The sequence below is a fragment of the Rutidosis leptorrhynchoides genome, chromosome 10 (assembly GCF_046630445.1).
Source record: "Rutidosis leptorrhynchoides isolate AG116_Rl617_1_P2 chromosome 10, CSIRO_AGI_Rlap_v1, whole genome shotgun sequence".
Lineage (NCBI taxonomy): Eukaryota > Viridiplantae > Streptophyta > Magnoliopsida > Asterales > Asteraceae > Rutidosis > Rutidosis leptorrhynchoides.
In genome coordinates, this window is record NC_092342.1 from 211327902 (window position 1) to 211345116 (window position 17215).

Sequence of the window (17215 nt, forward strand, 5' to 3'; positions counted from 1 at the left end):
ATTGTAGTGACATTCGACGAGGGTTTAAGTTCGATGTTGACGATACCTCATATGTGGGTTTAAGTTCGATGTTGACGATACCACATTTAGTAGGACGGATGGGAATTAAGTAAAATGTTAGCGATACCATTCGTTGGGTTAGCCTTGGAGACTTGAATATTAATGGATGTTGTGAACATCAATGTTTCGTGTGTTGTAGTGTAGCATATCATATTGTTCGTGTTATATGCTATCGTTATACTAGCTTGTGTTATCGGAGATTAGCGTTATACTTTGCTATGGTATGCTAATTATATTGCTAGTATGTATGCGGAAAATTGTGCAAGTGATTGCACGTAAGTAAATTATATATGTATGTGTATAATTATTGCATTCACTAAACGTTAGCTTACCCCTCTCGTTGTTTACATTTTTAGGTACAAGTATGGAGAAGGGAAAAGGGGTTGCCGGGTATTAGATATTCACATGATGATTATGTAGGCATAGCTTTGGAAGACGACCTATTGTTTTGGGTAGTTTAGCTCCAAACCATGCTCGTGTGTTGTTTGGTTTAAAACTATCATTTTGAGGTCGAACTTGTAATGCTTTTGTTTAAAGGCCTTCGTGCCTATCGTGTAACTTTAAACTTGTTGAATGTTTAAACGATTCGTATAAACCGGTCGACATTATGTAACCATTTAAAGCGGCGTGTGAATGGTTTATTTATTTAAAAAAAAAAATTGTCGGTTTAAATACGGGTTGGGTTGTTTCAATTTTTTAAGAGCTTATGATTTTCATAAACTCTACCTTTTATGTCTACCAAACAAAGCTTATGACTTGAAACATATTAAAATCATAAGCTCAAACTCCAATAGGCTCTGATAAGCTCTAAGCTCCAAGATGTTTATGTACCAAACATAGCATAAGTCTAATATATACATACTGCCATCTTTTATACTCCGTAATATAGATCCCTTAGACTTATGATGCGTTTGATAAAACTGAATGATTTAACGCTGAGTGGTTCAGAATCTGAATGATTCAAAACCTTTGAATGATGTTTGTTCTGAATGAAAATAAGCTGTTTGATAATCATTTAGAATGAACGATATGAACTAAGTAAAATTAACTTATTAACGTGTAACATAAATAAAAATTCAATATAGTTGTTGGTTAAGTGATCAGGATATGATATGAGAAGAATATTACAAAAAATTTAGGCTTTTAATGGTTAAAAGAATATTTCAGCTTTAAATAGTTCAGAATTCTAAACCATTCAACATTATATGTTTATATGTTTTTCCAGAGGTCAGAAACAAACGTGTGCCAAATGTATTCCATTAAGACGGCAAACAAACACGCCCTTATTATTTGAACAAGCAGCCCTAAATCAAATACCAAACCAGTCCCGTCCCGTCCCATCCCATCCCATCCCAGTAATAATAATAATAATTAATAATTAATAATTAATAATTAATAATAATAATAATAATAATAATAATAATAATAAAGGATGATTATCACACACACTTTTTTTATCATCACACACAAATTTTAAAAAGGTGTGTGTGAGAATATATTAAACCTCACAAGAACCAAATTTGATAATCGATCAAAGGAGAAAGAAAGATGGTTAGTGCATCATCATCATCATCAATCGTAAACACATATCCTTTATCAAGCTACTCTTTTGGTACCAAAGAACCAAAAATGGAAAAAGACACTTCCGTTGCTGATCGTCTTGCTCGTATGAAACAAAAGTAAGTACACTTCATATCATATATCTAATTTTATACTACTAGTTATGGGTGTTTGATTCAATTTGGATGGTGACCATAGAAGACTATTTTTTTAAGTTAGGATTCTTCGAGATCCTGTGTTCTAGGGTTTATACTCATTTCTTGTGTTTTTTGAAAGCTGGTATTTTTTAACGAGGCAGTATTATATCTAGAACCCACAAGAAGTTGGAATATTAGAAACCCATAATACTTCAAATTACATGAATAAATTAGCTTATGTGTTGCTGAATAATTTGGGGGGGTGTTGTTTGATTGTGTGTTTTTAAAGTGATTTACTGAGACAACGATTAAATTTTTATATGATCAATTCCAAAACGTTGTGATTTTTACTTTTTAAATTTTTTTTTTTTTTATTTCAAGCATTTCCGCACTCTTTCTCCACAGGATTTTTTTGACCTAATAATTTTTTGTTACTAGTTTATTTTGTTGTAATTATAACAAATTTCAGGAGTTTTCTAAACAAAGTCTTAAGTTAGGGCTATGGTTAAAAATATAATTTATGCTTTAAATAATGAACCATGAATTAATGTTAGTAAGGTAGTTATTACGGTGTTTGTTAACAAGTTACAAACAAATAATGCATGTGTTAATATCTTAAGCATAATAGCCCTTAGGGTTATGATGTTCAGAAATTTCCTAAAATTAATTTTGAAATGCTGTAAATGCACGTTTATCATCTTATATACATGATGGAGGAAGAAATTGATGTGAATGAGTGTATTCTCATATCAAGTTTCTTTATAATGTATGTATGTGTGATTTGATTTTACTGTGAAACGAGTACCTAGAATTTTGTTCAAAGTGTTGATAAGATTTACGATTTATTAGAATAAGCTATGGCGTTTAACTCATCAGTCAGTTATTAACTTTTAGTAAGCAATGTACCATCTTTTTTTTTTTCCTTATAACATATGTTGCAAAAAGTTGATAATGTGAATAAACAATTATGTTCTACAGCTATTTTAAGGAAGGTATGAGGACCAGTGTTGAAGCAATCTTACTGGTTAGTGTCCAGCATTTCTATTTCTATTTCTATTTAGTTAATAGTTCTCATGTTTATATGTTTTCTACCCTTACGCTTCACAATCTTCAATCACTTATCTCATTTTTATATTTGTTCAAAGCTTTATGTTTACTTTTAGTTATCCTGTTTGTCTTTTTGTTGCAAGTGAATTACCAGTCATGCAAAAATGTCTAATTTTTAGATAAAAAACGCTAACTGCATAAGAATGAATAAATATGGGACGGAAATTTGAAGCTTAAATTTATACCATCTATGAAAAATTGCAAGCTACAAAGTTCATGTTTTTTTTTTTTTTTTTGGGTATTGTTCAAAGTAAATGGTTTGCTCGTGAATAAGCAAGTAAGGTTCTACACCATGTAAACATTTGTTTTTGGATGGTGGCTTTCTAGACATCATTCATCACTGATATTTTCTGTTATATTTATTGTCTGACTATTTTGGTCCGAAACCTGACATTTTTTGGCCGGGTTCGGGGCCGGGATTACCTATACCCGGCCCATTGCCATCATTGAGTCTAGGATAATCAATAATGAATTAATACACACACAAAATTATCAACCACGTTTGTTTATTTTGCATATTTGCTCATGTTTTAAAATGTTCTAAAAACTTGCAGGTGCAAGAGCATAATCATCCTCACATTCTTCTTCTACAAATTGGAAACACATTCTGTAAACTTCCCGGTGGCCGACTAAAGCCTGGAGAAAATGGTTGTTTATCTCACCCAACCATAATCAACCATTATTGTACATATTCCGTTTATCTGGCTCTGTTTATGTTTATATATCACTTGTTATTATGCAGAAGTTGAAGGGTTAAAAAGGAAATTGTCAAGCAAACTTGCTGCAAATTCACCTAATATGCAACCTAATTGGCAGGTTAATTAGTTAGTTTATTCAGTATCTATTATATTTGCCCACCACACGTTATATTAACGTTGGTTCGTGCGTTTGCAGATTGGTGAGTGTGTGGCTGTATGGTGGAGGCCAAACTTCGAAACAATTATGTACCCGTATTGCCCTCCACACATCTCGAAACCTAAGGTCAAGGATCCTTCAATCTTTAAATCCTTTATTAATCTTTATTTATACATACTCTGTTTTGTGTCTGGTTACGTATTACACATCACTTTTTTTCATGGGTTTTGGGTTTAAATATGTTTTTGCAATTCAGGAATGCAAGAAACTTTATGTTGTACACTTGTCGGAAAGAGAGTATTTTGCAGTGCCCAAAAATCTGAAACTTCTTGCTGTTCCTTTGTTTGAGCTTTACGATAATGTTCAGGTATGCCATTAGGATTACTTGTTTGACTTATTTCATAAAGTTGAGCTATTCTTTTGGGTCCACGGGGCCCATATTTTTGCAGTTTAGAAGGGTATTGTAAGACATACGGTTAGGTAAATAAACATTTTTTTGTTAGTCATGTGTTTGCTCTGATGTTACAAATCGCATGAGACAGAGTGAGTACATTACAATAATTTGTTACTTGCTTAATGTATTCATCAAATCATTTCTATGATCCTAACCACATTTTAAAGAGCAACTCATTTTACACTAAAAAGGTAAATACTACTCCTTCCATCCCAAAATTACTGTGCCACTTTGACTTTTTAAGTTTGTCTTGTACAACTTTGACTTTTAATATTTTTGTTTGTGTTATATAATATTTGATGAAAGTTATACCAATGAAAACACATTTCAAACCGAATCCATTCATATAATTTTCATTTCCATCTAATATATTAGTATAGCACTAATAAGAATATTTGAAGTCAAAATTTAAGAAAGAAAGACTTTTAAAAATGTCAAAAGGGAAAGTTATTTTGGGGACGGAGAGTAATTTTGTTTTGTTTGTCAACGGGGATTACTCGGCTGTTACTTGGGATTACTTGGTCAACATCCAATTATTCAGATAAAATCGGTCAAAGTCAAACATCTGATTACTCCCCGATTTGCTGATTACTACCTCAAAAGTCCCGACTGAGTAATCTAAGTAGCAATATTTGCAACCTGGATCCTACATGAAGAAAACTATTGTTGTAATCGTAAAGGAGTCGTACCAAACCAAACTTGTCTTTTCAGCTTTAAAGTCAAAAGCTATCTAGATTCTAGATGTATACTTCCTTGATGAGTAAAAAGTGTCAAAATACAAAACCAAGAAAACCGACTCATTTCCATCAGTTTAGTTACGATGATGGTCATATAATTTAATTTCAACCAAAACCGTACGGAAAATGGTATTGCAACTTTTATACTATTAATTAAAGGAATTCCTTTAGTTATAATATATTATCTGTCCTTACTAACTGATTAATTTTGTGCAGAGATATGGACCAGTAATTTCAACGATACCACAGCAGCTTTCGAGATTTCAATTCAATATGATCCATGCATAAAGATTCGCCAAATTTAAGCTGTTTGCTTTCGGAAACTTGAGCTTTATTAATGACCTTTTTTAAGTAATTATTGTAATTTAGAGAACCTGATCCAAAGATTGTGACCATTATTATTTATTTACGATAGACCATTATGTCATGTATCTTTCGTCTGTTTGTAGCTACCTCTAATCTGATGGAGATAGTTCAGGCCCTTGTACAAGGGATTTGTAGTTTATGTATTAATAGCTGTCCTTTGGCATGGGTGTCGGTTTCGGTTCGTCCTTACACAAAGCTTAATTTGTTTCTTAACACCTTATGTTCAATTTGCTTGTAATCCCTTTCCCTTTTTTTCATAATAATATAAATATAAAGTGGTAGCTCTGATCAATTTACTCAAATTGGTCAGAAGAGTTGATCATAACAGGTTGAAAATTGAAGTTCTCCTGCATTTATTAGTAGTATTCCTCGAATGTCATACCAGCCCAAAGTCAAAGCAAAGCATCTAATTTTTTGCACAATCATCATGAAATAAACAAGCATAAAAAAATGAAGACACAACAATAAATAAATAAATATTAATTACTAAATCAACCTTCAACTTGATTGTTATAGTAGTTATGAGGTCCGGCCCGTACGTTGCGGCGGGATAGTCGGTTTTGCACCATTTGAACATAAGCGGGTATGATATTTAAACTTAGTGTTCGATATTTACATTCACAAAATAACTTTGATTGTTGTTTTGTTTAGTTAACTACATAGATTAACTGGTTATTACATCAAGTTTGGTCATTTAAAGTTATACTAATTCAATTGGATTTAGCTTTTACTTACCTGAAGTCATATGTGTCTTTGTTTCCATAATCTGAGCATTCAAGATATGGTGGTGTGCCGCTTAATTTTACTTTGCATTTCTTGAATCATTGAGCCAATATTTCCTTCGCATGTGAAGCGTTGCCCCTGCATTTTCATTTCATGTCAGTGTATGTTTTATGATTAAATTTTGATGTAGTTTGTTAGCTTACATAGCGATAGTTTGGCCAGCCATTGTCTGTACACAGTTGCTTCTATTATTTTAAAGCTGTTTGTTAGAAGTAGTTAGTGTTTGTGATACTTGTGTCATCCTGTAAAAAATTAGTGTCATTTATATGATGAATCATAGCTATAGCTATCCTAGATAATAATACACAAATATATAAAATCTATTAATCTAATTAGGTATGCTAAACATAACAGTAGCATAAAAATAACAAACATATATCTTTTTTATTTACAAACATATAAAGTAGCATGCAAATAACAAACGTAGGTGGTAATCTTTACCCAATATGTATATACATGATGCATGCCCAATAGTCCACTACGATAACCAAATAAAAATACTTTGGGCTGTGAACGTACTTTGGGCTGTGAACGTAGCAGATAGCGGATGTAGGTGGTAATCTTCAAGCCTGGGGTATCACGAAATCGTAAGTGGGATAAGACAAGAACAAAGTTTAATTGTAGGTAAGAACAATACAAATCTAAAGTATTAGAGAGGATGTGTGTTTATTCTGTGTTCGTGAAATAAAAGCAAAAAGTGACTGATTTTATGGAGGAAAAATTAGTTATATTTGGTTGGGAAAACCAAAGGCGTAAGCCTTCATTTGGCGGAAAAAGTCGTTAACCGAAACGACGCGACTTTTGGCTGGAAAATTCGTTGACAAACATCTTTTCGATATAACATATAGTGCCTAAAACTTTCGGGCCGGGACCTGAACTAGGGGCACTGCCTCTTAGACCCCGCAAGGGGCGCTGCCCCTTGAACCCCGAAAGGGGGCGCGACCCCCTTGACTACCGCAACGGTCATGGCCATTTGACCCCCACAATTTCTGCAACAGTGTCTAGCTAACTCTTACGGCGTGCAATCCGCACTCTCCATATCCGTTAAGTATATTATTAGTCAACTCTTGCATTCAAATAAATCTTAGTTAATTAAAATAACTATTAGTTGACACTAAAATCACCAACAGTTCTAAATCCAACTGCCCGAAAAAAAACGATAGCCGACAATTTTTATCGAGTTCAAACACATAAACCAACATCATAATGTAAGCTTGAAATATGAATTTGAGATAAAAATATTAGAAAGACTAATAGGTGATAGTCTAGAATCCAAATCTGATCTATAAATCAGTTACACCATTTTACCATATATACTAATATCAAACAAAATTTTGGTCGTTTCATTGTTTGGTAAATGTAGTTTTTACCAAGGGAAATTTATGTAAAGTGGGTTATACATAAGGGATAGAATATGTAAATATATAGGGTTAAAAATACCAGATATAATAACTAGGAGGGCTAAAGTGTAATATTTTAATTCAACATAATAACTCTTAGATAAAACCCACCCAATTTTATGACGAGATTTATCTTTTTTCACTCTGCGATTTAGGTTTCATCGTTGTCACCGTTAAACTCGAATTAATTTTACGAACAAAACGCAACTAGCTATATTTGAAACGGATATCTTTTTTTTATGAAAGAAAACATTATACGTAGTATATAATAAACAAACCCAACTAATTATATCAATTAGATGTTTAGAGCAAGTCGTAAGATTATGAGTTTTTAAGAGAAAGGACCTGAGTTCAAGTCCTCATGCCCCTTTTTCTCTCTTTTTGTTTGCAACTTTTTTATCTCAGTTCTCGCTCAACATTATGTACATATGTAAACATGATGTTATGGTTATGTTTCCTTATTTATGCGATTTTTCTGGCGTTAAAAACGTGGAGTCCATTAGGTATATTAGGTACTAACCATGTGTTTCCAAACATACTTATAGCAACGCGTTTTTAAATATGTAAATACATAACGCTACGTTAAATATGAGTATGAAATTCGAAAGGTCCCGCCGCATCGCACGGGCCGGTAATTTTCTAGTTATATGTCAATTCCAAACTAATCAAACATTTTTATTTTAAAATGAATTATGTATTACTGTATGTATTATGTATCTCCAATTTGTTATTGGGCATCTTCTTATAGTATATTCTTCAATTTTAGACACACACTTCTCCCTTAACCCAAGCTGACGTCATCCATTCCTCTTTTCCATTTTTAACCTAATTCTATTTTCGCCATTGACATTTTAAGCTCAACCTTCCGATTTTACTATTCATGTCACGATCGATCAGTAAGTTTCACTTCACCACTTACATACAGACATACATATACACATATACTATTCGATGTTTAATTTGAAGTTGAATGGTGATAAAAGCTTCATGTTTCACTCCGTAATGTTGTGTGATGCTTCTAGGGAAATTTTTCGAACCTTGAAGTTGAGATTTTACTTTTTAAGCTTTAGATTACTGAAATGTCATATTTCTGTGTCTGTTGAATTAATTCACACACTTATAGAGCTGTATTTACATGTATGTGTGTGTATATATACACACATACGGTTTTCTGAGTGTCAAAATTTTCGATTCTGACTCTAGATTGATTGGAAATTTGAATGTTCTAGAACACCTATATGATTATATGCACCAAAATATGCATTTTTGTTTTTTTTTTTTTTAATTTATTTATGCATTTATGTTTATCTACTGGAAATCCGGAATCAACATAACATTAACATGATCATGATTTTATAATCAGCTATTCAAGCTATACTGCATTACATTTGTAAGATTAGACATATGATGGTTAACTCTTTGATTTTAAAGCCATCTGTCCATGTGATATCCTGCATGTGTATACATGCTTAAAGTAGTAGTGTTTTGATGACTTCTCTTCATGTGATTATTTCATAGTAACTTCATATTGGATGATAAATTATGTTATATCTCATGCTTTTCTTGTGTTATCATTCATATTTTGCTTTTATAAATATATTATGTCACTAAACTAAGAATTGATTTTGCCTCAAAATATAGTTAACGAGTGAAGAATTTAGATATGGACCTTTCATGTGGTTTCCCAAGTTGTGTTGGTGAAGTTACAACTTGTAGAACGTTAAAGCAGCTGACTGTGCGCGCGAGGTTCGATTATAAACTGTATAGCAATCGAGTCATATTAAAAGTTGGCCCTAGGAAAAAGTTGATAAATTTGATTTCTTCTAGTTCTAGTGTTGTTAATTCAAGTAAATTGACTGGATGTGAACTGAAAAGTTGTTTGTGGAGTTATAACAAACCTAGATGCACTGTTTGTTTACTTAAAACATCAAGAGGAGTTAAAGTAACTTGTCAGGGAAATGATTCAATTGCATATGTAGATGGAAATGGGAGGGATGTTGAATTTATTGAAACTCGTATTGGTTCTGAGAACATAAATGGTTCAAGTGATGAAGTAGAAGTGGAGAATCCAAGTCTTGATGAATTGAAAAAAGTGCTGCAAAAGGCACTTAAGGAATTAGAGATTGCCCGACTTAACAGTACCGTTTTTGAAGAGAAGGCTCAAAGGGTATCAGAAGAATCAATAGCGCTAAAAGATGAAGCTTCAATTGCTCAGGATAATGTAAATTCAACTTTGCTTTCTATTGAAAAGATTGAGAATGAAGAAATTATTGCTAAAGATGATGTTCAGAAAGCTGCAAAGGCTCTTTCATTGTCTGAGGCCAGTTTAAGAGTGGCTCTTGATTCATTACAGGCTGCAAAAGAAAGATATAAAAATGATGAACAGTTGAATTCAGTTGGAGAAGAAGAGGAAGCTGTATATGTTGCTCAGGAAGATACAAAAGAATGTCGTGCGAATTTGGCAAATTGTCAGGGATTATTGGTTCAGCTGCAGAATAAGAAAGAGGAGTTACAAAAAGAAGTGGATATACTCAAAGATTATGCACAAAAAGCACAGATTAATGCTTTAAAAGCCGAGGAGGAAGTGGCTAATATAATGCTTTTAGCAGAGGAAGCTGTTGCTTTTGAATTGGAGGCTACAAAACGTGTCAATGATGCTGAGATCGCATTGCAAAAAGCTGAGAAATTGCTTTCCATATCTCACATGAATAATTCTGAAACTTCAGATGATTTAGTTTGTGAGGATAAGGTGATTCAGCGCAGTTTAGATGATGCATTGGTTGATGGTTCTTTGACCACTGAGGATGTACCAGATAGCAATTTAAGTGGTCCCCACCAAATGTTTGATGAGTCGAGAGTTTCTGATGAGAGTGAACAAGAGAATGGAAAGCCAAGTTTACCATTAAAAGAGACTGAAAACGAGGCAGAAAAGACAAAGAATCAATCAAAAAAGCCAGAAACACAAAAGGATTTGACCAAAGACACCACACCACTTAACTCTCCAAAAGCATTATTGAAGAAATCATCTCGTTTCTTTTCTGCATCATTTTTCTCTTCTGCAGAGGATGATATTGAGTTTACCCCGACTTCAGTTTTCCAGTGGTTGATTGATTCTACAAGAACACAAATACCAAAGCTGTTGCTTGGCTCTTTACTTGTTGGTGCAGGGTACAACTTTCTTTCTAGTTTGATTTTATAAAAGTATATGTATGAAATGTGTTTTCCTCTTATTCCATTATTCTTATAAACATGCTAGTATTGCTTTCTATGCCAAGCGAGAAGAAAGGATCTATCAACTATTCCAACAACCTGATGTTATCACCACCACTATGGATGAAGATTTGTTAAGTACTAAGCCTTTAGTCAAACATATAAGAAAGTTACCAAAGAGAGTAAAAAAGCTAATAGCTATGATTCCTCATCAAGAGGTATGATGTTCTTCACATGCTTTATGTTGCATCTTGCTTTATAGTGTTTAAGTTAACTGACTGTATGTTCAATTTATTCAGATTAATGAAGAAGAAGCGTCCCTTTTAGACATTGTATGGTTATTACTTGCCAGTGTCATCTTTGTGCCAATATTCCAGAAACTTCCCGGAGGTACTGAAATTCTAATTGCAACTTTGATATTTTTGATGTATTTTTTCATATTATTGTTGCTTGTTGTTATTGTATACGTTGTAGTAAACAATACATGTCATAATATCGATAGATTTTTGGTAGATATGTGTAGATCATGTCCTAAAAAACTTGTTAATTAGTCATTAGATAGTCTTTCCAATTTATATTTTTTGTTAGAACATCCAATGTTTGTGGGAATGCAGGTTATGATTATCCAATCATTTGATTTGATTCCATCCAATTGTCTTTTAGGCAGTCCTGTTCTTGGTTATCTGACTGCTGGCATCTTGATTGGACCATATGGTCTTTCAATTATACGCAATGTACATGCTACTAAAGCTATAGCTGAATTTGGAGTTGTTTTCTTGCTTTTTAATATTGGCCTTGAGGTTAGTATACATAACTCTAATTTAAGTTCATTTTTTTAGTTCTTATCTCTGTATTTGAAGAAAGTCGATGCTTCAAAGTGTGCAATCTATGCAGCTTTCAGTTGAAAGACTGAGTTCCATGAAGAAATATGTTTTTGGATTAGGCTCCGCTCAGGTAATTGCCAGCACATGAATTTGTAATTACCGTGATACCCGATTGGGCCCAGTTATTAAATCCTTGCTGGCACAGGTCTTGATGACAGCTGTCGTGGTTGGATTGGTTGCCCGTTTCTGTGGACAGCTAGGGCCTGCTGCAATTGTCATTGGTAATGGTTTGGCATTATCTTCGACTGCGGTTGTCCTCCAGGTAAATGACCAGTCACAGAAATAAATTTACTTGTTTGGAACTTTCTTAGTTCTATTTTTATAGACATTTTTGACAGCAGTGTCTTCATTTGAAAATGATCAACATAGTATCAAGGTTGCAAAAGTTGCTACTCGGGGAGTACAAAGTCGGTACTTTTCAGGGAGTAATCGGCATATCGTGGAGTATTCGGAAATAATCGGATTGAACTTTGTATACATTTAAATAATAAATTTCAAACTATATGTATATACACAAGAAATCCTTAAACATAAACATAAACGTAATCATATTTGTCTAGAAACATTAATGTAATCTTCATTCTTTCAAATGCTCTTAAGATTCTAATTTAAATTCATATTAAAATGTTGTCTAATATTGACTTTGACGGATTCTAATTGACTAACTCTGATTTTTACCAACTAAATCCAATTTTGACCTGTTGATTGTCGTTGACCAATTAAGTACTCAGATTTTGGGAAAATTGGCTCGGCTGGTTCCCAAAAAGGAGTACTAATCTGGGAGTTTTCAAGACTGCATAATATAGTTAGCATCTTTGCATACGAAACTTGACTGGGAATCTATTGTTGTTTTATTGTTTTATTTTCTTAAGGAAACTTATGTGTATGCCTTTTAGGAGATGTAGACATGTAGTAAAATCTCTTTTTCCCCATTGGTTAACAGTTTAATTCATATGATTGTTGTACTTGTTCAGGTATTGCAAGAACGAGGTGAGAGCACATCACGTCATGGGCGAGCCACTTTTTCTGTTTTACTTTTTCAGGTATTGTTCATTATGAAAATTTCTCCATGATGGACTTTATTCTGAAGGGTTATCTTTGAAGTTCTAACCTTATCATATTTTCACGTTCCTTCCATTTTCATACTTTAGCTAAACTAATCATGCTACTTTGTAATTGACTCATACACTGTTACCTTTTTAAAATTAACTTCTTATCTCTCTTTTCTAACAGGATTTAGCAGTTGTTGTTTTGTTGATTCTCATACCTCTTATTTCACCGAATTCTTCAAAAGGAGGGGTAAGTATTTCAATAGCACACACCGCCAGTATGTTAGTTATTTAGTTTCACTGGTGTAATCTCTATGTTTCTGTATCGTACTTGTAACATGATCCTTATGGCAAACAATCTTTTCATGTTCTCAGATTGGCTTTCAAGCAATCGCTGAAGCTCTTGGATTGGCTGCAGTGAAGGCAATTGTTGCTATAAGCGCCATTATTGCTGGAGGACGTTTGGTAATTTCTGTACATCTCTAAAATATATGATTCAAGTGAAATATTTATGCTTTTTAATCTGCTCATGTTTCTTGTTTCCTGACTCATACCCTGCTGTAATAACTTCTATTGGGCACCTAATCTTTTAAGCATTCAGCATTTCTGAATTATGCTATTTGCAGTTGCTTCGTCCAATTTACAAGCAAATAGCAGAGATGCAAAATGCAGAAATATTCTCTGCAAATACTCTATTGGTTATCCTGGGAACTAGTCTCCTTACTGCCAGGGTAAGTAGGATTTAGGTTATTAATCATTATTTTTAAAAATATCTGTACTTTAATATCTCTTATTTCTCATAATAAATTGAACAGGCTGGGCTTTCCATGGCGCTTGGAGCATTTTTGGCTGGTTTGTTACTTGCAGAAACTGAATTCTCATTGCAGGTTGAATCAGATATTGCTCCGTATCGTGGCCTTTTATTAGGCCTCTTCTTTGTGACGGTATTCCTAGTAAACTTGGATGTTTTGATGTTTGGGAAACTTGGATGTTTTGATGTTTCTGACAAGTATAATTGTTTTTCAGGTTGGAATGTCAATTGATCCAAAACTTCTTGTTTCAAACTTTCCTGTTATTATGGGGTCACTAGGGCTTTTGATTGCTGGGAAGACCATGCTTGTTGCTCTAGTTGGTAGACTTTTTGGTGTCTCATTGATATCTGCAATCAGAGTTGGTCTTCTTCTTGCACCTGGTGGTGAATTTGCATTTGTTGCGTTTGGTGAAGCTGTTAATCAGGTAAGCTTAATTGATTTAACTTGGTCAAAATCGGTCAAAGTCAAACTTGGTCAACTTCCGAGTAGCGATTTTTGAAACCATGGAAGAGACTTTATGTTGCTGCTATCATTATGGTTATAACTTTGAACTTAAATTGTTTTCAGGGTATAATGACTTCTCAGTTATCATCTTTACTGTTTCTTGTGGTGGGTATTTCAATGGCAATCACACCATGGTTAGCTGCTGGAGGCCAGTTGATAGCATCTCGCTTTGAGCAACAAGACGTTCGTAGTTTATTGCCTGTAGAGAGTGAGGTAATATGCCTAAGAGTTTTATTTGCTGTATGTTGTGATTTTAAAAAATAGAACCATTGTATATGACTTAATATTTGTGCTTTTCTGTTTTCTATTTTCAGACGGATGATCTGCAGGATCATATCATTATATGTGGGTTTGGACGTGTTGGCCAGGTATAGAACGATGTATATCATGTTTGTTACTCAGGATTATAAGATGGACAGGAACACGATGATTGTTGTTTCTGATCATGGTTCTTGTTATTAATATAAAATTTTCTGGTTTTTTCAGATCATTGCCCAGCTTCTTTCCGAAAGACTAATTCCATTTGTTGCTCTTGATGTGAGGAGGTATGGTATTTTTACTTTTGTTCCATTAACTAAATTGAGCTTAACAAGGGGAATTTGGCTAAAAATATCTGTTTTTGCAAAACGGGTAATGCAGAATTGCTCTCAGTTTCTCCGATATTGAGAAAAATTCCTTTCTATTTTGAACTTTTATAATTGACCCTCGTTCACAATCAGAAATGAACCAAAAATCCTTGTTTTTTACAAAAAATTCCTAAAGTTAACCTTGTTTGTGGAATTTTATTCTTAGGGAACATTTTTGTTATAGTTTGCACATTGTATAATAACTCCAAGTTTATTGAATTCAGAGTACTTATTTAGATTAATTTTCTCAGTTATTCTTAATTGACTATACTAATGGTGTTATATCTACGGAGTAGCAGTTTAACCAATAATTTTTAATTGAATCTATTAATAATTTCTATAACTACCATCAATCATTTGTGACTAGCTTATTGATATCCAATGTTTTCATGAAATCAGTGATCGAGTAGCAGTTGGGCGTGCACTTGACCTTCCGGTGTATTTTGGAGATGCTGGTAGTCGAGAGGTGAAGCTAATTTCCATCATAAATGAAAACCACAACATATGAAATCAGTCTGATGTCTTTTTTGTACACTTGAAAATTGCAGGTCTTGCATAAGATTGGTGCTGAAAGAGCTTGTGCTGCAGCTATAACATTAGATACTCCCGGTGCAAATTATAGAACCGTTTGGGCTCTCAGCAAATATTTCCCTAACGTAAAGACGTTTGTACGTGCTCATGATGTTGATCATGGACTCAATCTGGAGAAGGCTGGGGCAACAGCGGTATATATCTGTTACCATTTACCACCTTATCTTTACATTCTCTGCATAAATAACTGCAAGCTCCCAATGTGCATATTGAAGGGTTAGAGGTGGCAAATTCAACCGACTGACTTATCAATCGGGTGCAAACAAACCATTGTTTTCTGTAGAAATGCAACAAAATTTAATTTTTTCTTGAAATATTCTGCTAAATAAACTGCAAATAAAATTTGTTTTCAATTAAATTTCCATGTCCAGAATTGATCATCTTTGCACACTATAGGTTTTCTGTCACCTTTTTACAAGAATTATTATTCTTTGATTGCAATGAAATGTAGATTAGGATGTTACCAGATATCAATCACTAAATCAAAATTGTGGGCATAAATCCCTTTAAGAGTTAAAATAGAAATTGCAGGCATTCTTTCATTTCTACTATGCTTGATTGGTGGAGTATTGAAATTGAGTAGCTAAATGGTGCAGGTTGTTCCTGAGACATTAGAACCAAGTTTACAGCTAGCATCTGCTGTTCTTGCACAGGTAAATAATAATCTCATTTTATTGCAGCAGCAATGTGTTGATAAACTTTCTATATCTCCATTTTTTTTTTCGAAAAAAAAAGCAAGCCTTTGTGTTTTTTTTTATTATTGGAGTATTTATATTTATTTTAAGAGAACATAAAAGCTGATTACGTAGAGAAGGAACACCCGTGAAACAAAAGAGATTAGTAGCTTAGTTCTAATTGGGGATTTGTTCTTGGTATTACTAAGGAGGAAACACTTAAGTTTATATGAACGTTGCATTTATTTACAAACATTCTCTTGAAGGCTTCTATTTATCTTTTTTATTTTTTCTCTTTTTGTTTTAACTTTGGGGGGATAGAGTGCCATTTTTCAAAGGAATGCATATTTTCATGATCTTCGCTTTTATTTAATAACACAAAGCTAACCTTCGTATAAGTCTGTTTATCATAGATACTGTTCTCAATGTTCTTCTATTCGTTTGATAGGCCAAACTGCCCATGTCAGAAATAGCAGCTACAATCAATGATTTTAGATCTCGTCACCTGTCAGAACTAACAGAGGTAATTCCTCATTCCATTTCTTATTACATTCTAGTTCTAGTAACTTATAAAAGTTGATTTTTCTGCAAGTCCCAGTTAGGGGGGGGGGGGGGGGGGGGGAATCATTTTTTGAATAAACAAATTGCTTTTTGCAGCTCTGTGAAACTAGCGGAAGCTCTCTTGGTTAAATATAAAAGACCAAAGAAAGAAAAACCCAAAAAATTTAGATGTGTATAGCAATTATTGCCCCACAACTGCAATATTGTACAGGTAGAGATTTTCGGTTGTTCATAGATGGATGCAACCTTCTGTTTTGACCTTTCGCTGTGATCTTTCTTTTGGCCGTTGCATATTAGTTTTATGAATTTAATTTCAACCGACGTTTTTTGTGGGGCCAATTGGATCAGTTATATGGTTATAAATATCTGCTTAGGATCAATATTGAGTATCAGTGGTATTGTGATAATTCCAACAGATTGTCCTTTTGTATCAATGTGTTCATGAATCATGCAACGTGTCTATTATTGGTTTCGTTATAGTGAAAATTTATGAATAGAGAGAGTATTCCGACTGTCTTAATGTAGTACGAATGACTGATGAACGAATGACCAAGGTGATTTAAAATGACTGTGGAATGAATTAGCAATACTTCTTGGTTGTGAGTAGAGATGCGGAGAAATTGGATCCGGATAAAAAAACTGGTTTTTTTTCCCGAACTGGTTTCGGTTCTTGGGGTCGGTTTTTTTTTTTCGATTTTGTTTTCTGGAATCAACTTTTTTTAGGTTCTCGGCCGGTTTTTTTTGGACCCGGATTCGATTTTACTGGTTATATTTATATTTATACCGGTTTGATTTATTTAACGTTGAACACCAATAATATAATCAATATAAACGCAAGTTATAAC

At 33.5% G+C, this 17215-nt stretch overlaps 2 protein-coding genes across 3 annotated transcripts; both read left to right on the plus strand.

Annotated features, from left to right (window-relative positions):
• The first annotated feature begins 1546 nt into the window (after positions 1-1546).
• On the plus strand, positions 1547-5535 carry LOC139872795 (pre-mRNA cleavage factor Im 25 kDa subunit 2). Its single transcript, XM_071860720.1, has 7 exons — positions 1547-1739; positions 2736-2781; positions 3419-3512; positions 3607-3680; positions 3759-3845; positions 3976-4086; positions 5127-5535. The coding sequence occupies exons 1-7, from the start codon at positions 1609-1611 to the stop codon at positions 5196-5198; spliced, it is 615 nt and encodes a 204-aa protein (XP_071716821.1). The 5' UTR covers positions 1547-1608; the 3' UTR covers positions 5199-5535.
• A 2691-nt stretch (positions 5536-8226) lies between these two features.
• Positions 8227-16938, plus strand: LOC139873196 (K(+) efflux antiporter 2, chloroplastic-like). Of its 2 annotated transcripts, none has more exons than XM_071861128.1 (21): positions 8227-8355; positions 9101-10627; positions 10716-10887; positions 10969-11059; positions 11333-11469; positions 11564-11623; positions 11699-11815; positions 12528-12596; positions 12787-12852; positions 12978-13067; positions 13229-13333; positions 13418-13546; positions 13629-13838; positions 13982-14131; positions 14233-14286; positions 14405-14463; positions 14944-15010; positions 15093-15269; positions 15732-15788; positions 16258-16332; positions 16467-16938. In XM_071861128.1, exons 2-21 carry the CDS (start codon positions 9123-9125, stop codon positions 16497-16499), a joined length of 3423 nt encoding a protein of 1140 aa, XP_071717229.1. In that variant the 5' UTR covers positions 8227-8355; positions 9101-9122; the 3' UTR covers positions 16500-16938. The 2 variants fall into 2 exon arrangements, with proteins under 2 accessions (XP_071717229.1, XP_071717230.1); XM_071861129.1 differs by having other exon boundaries at positions 16582-16938.
• Positions 16939-17215: the final 277 nt, after the last annotated feature.

Excerpts from the sequence above, each read along its gene's own strand:
- LOC139872795 (XM_071860720.1), top strand. The coding sequence starts at position 1,609 with ATGGTTAGTGCATCATCATCATCATCAATCGTAAACACATATCCTTTA. Across the intron at positions 1,740-2,735 it reads CTTGCTCGTATGAAACAAAA|CTATTTTAAGGAAGGTATGA; the intron begins GTAAGTACACTT and ends TATGTTCTACAG. Across the intron at positions 3,681-3,758 it reads ATATGCAACCTAATTGGCAG|ATTGGTGAGTGTGTGGCTGT; the intron begins GTTAATTAGTTA and ends GTGCGTTTGCAG.
- LOC139873196 (XM_071861128.1), top strand. The coding sequence starts at position 9,123 with ATGGACCTTTCATGTGGTTTCCCAAGTTGTGTTGGTGAAGTTACAACT. Across the intron at positions 13,547-13,628 it reads TAGGCCTCTTCTTTGTGACG|GTTGGAATGTCAATTGATCC; the intron begins GTATTCCTAGTA and ends ATTGTTTTTCAG. Across the intron at positions 15,789-16,257 it reads CATCTGCTGTTCTTGCACAG|GCCAAACTGCCCATGTCAGA; the intron begins GTAAATAATAAT and ends TTCGTTTGATAG.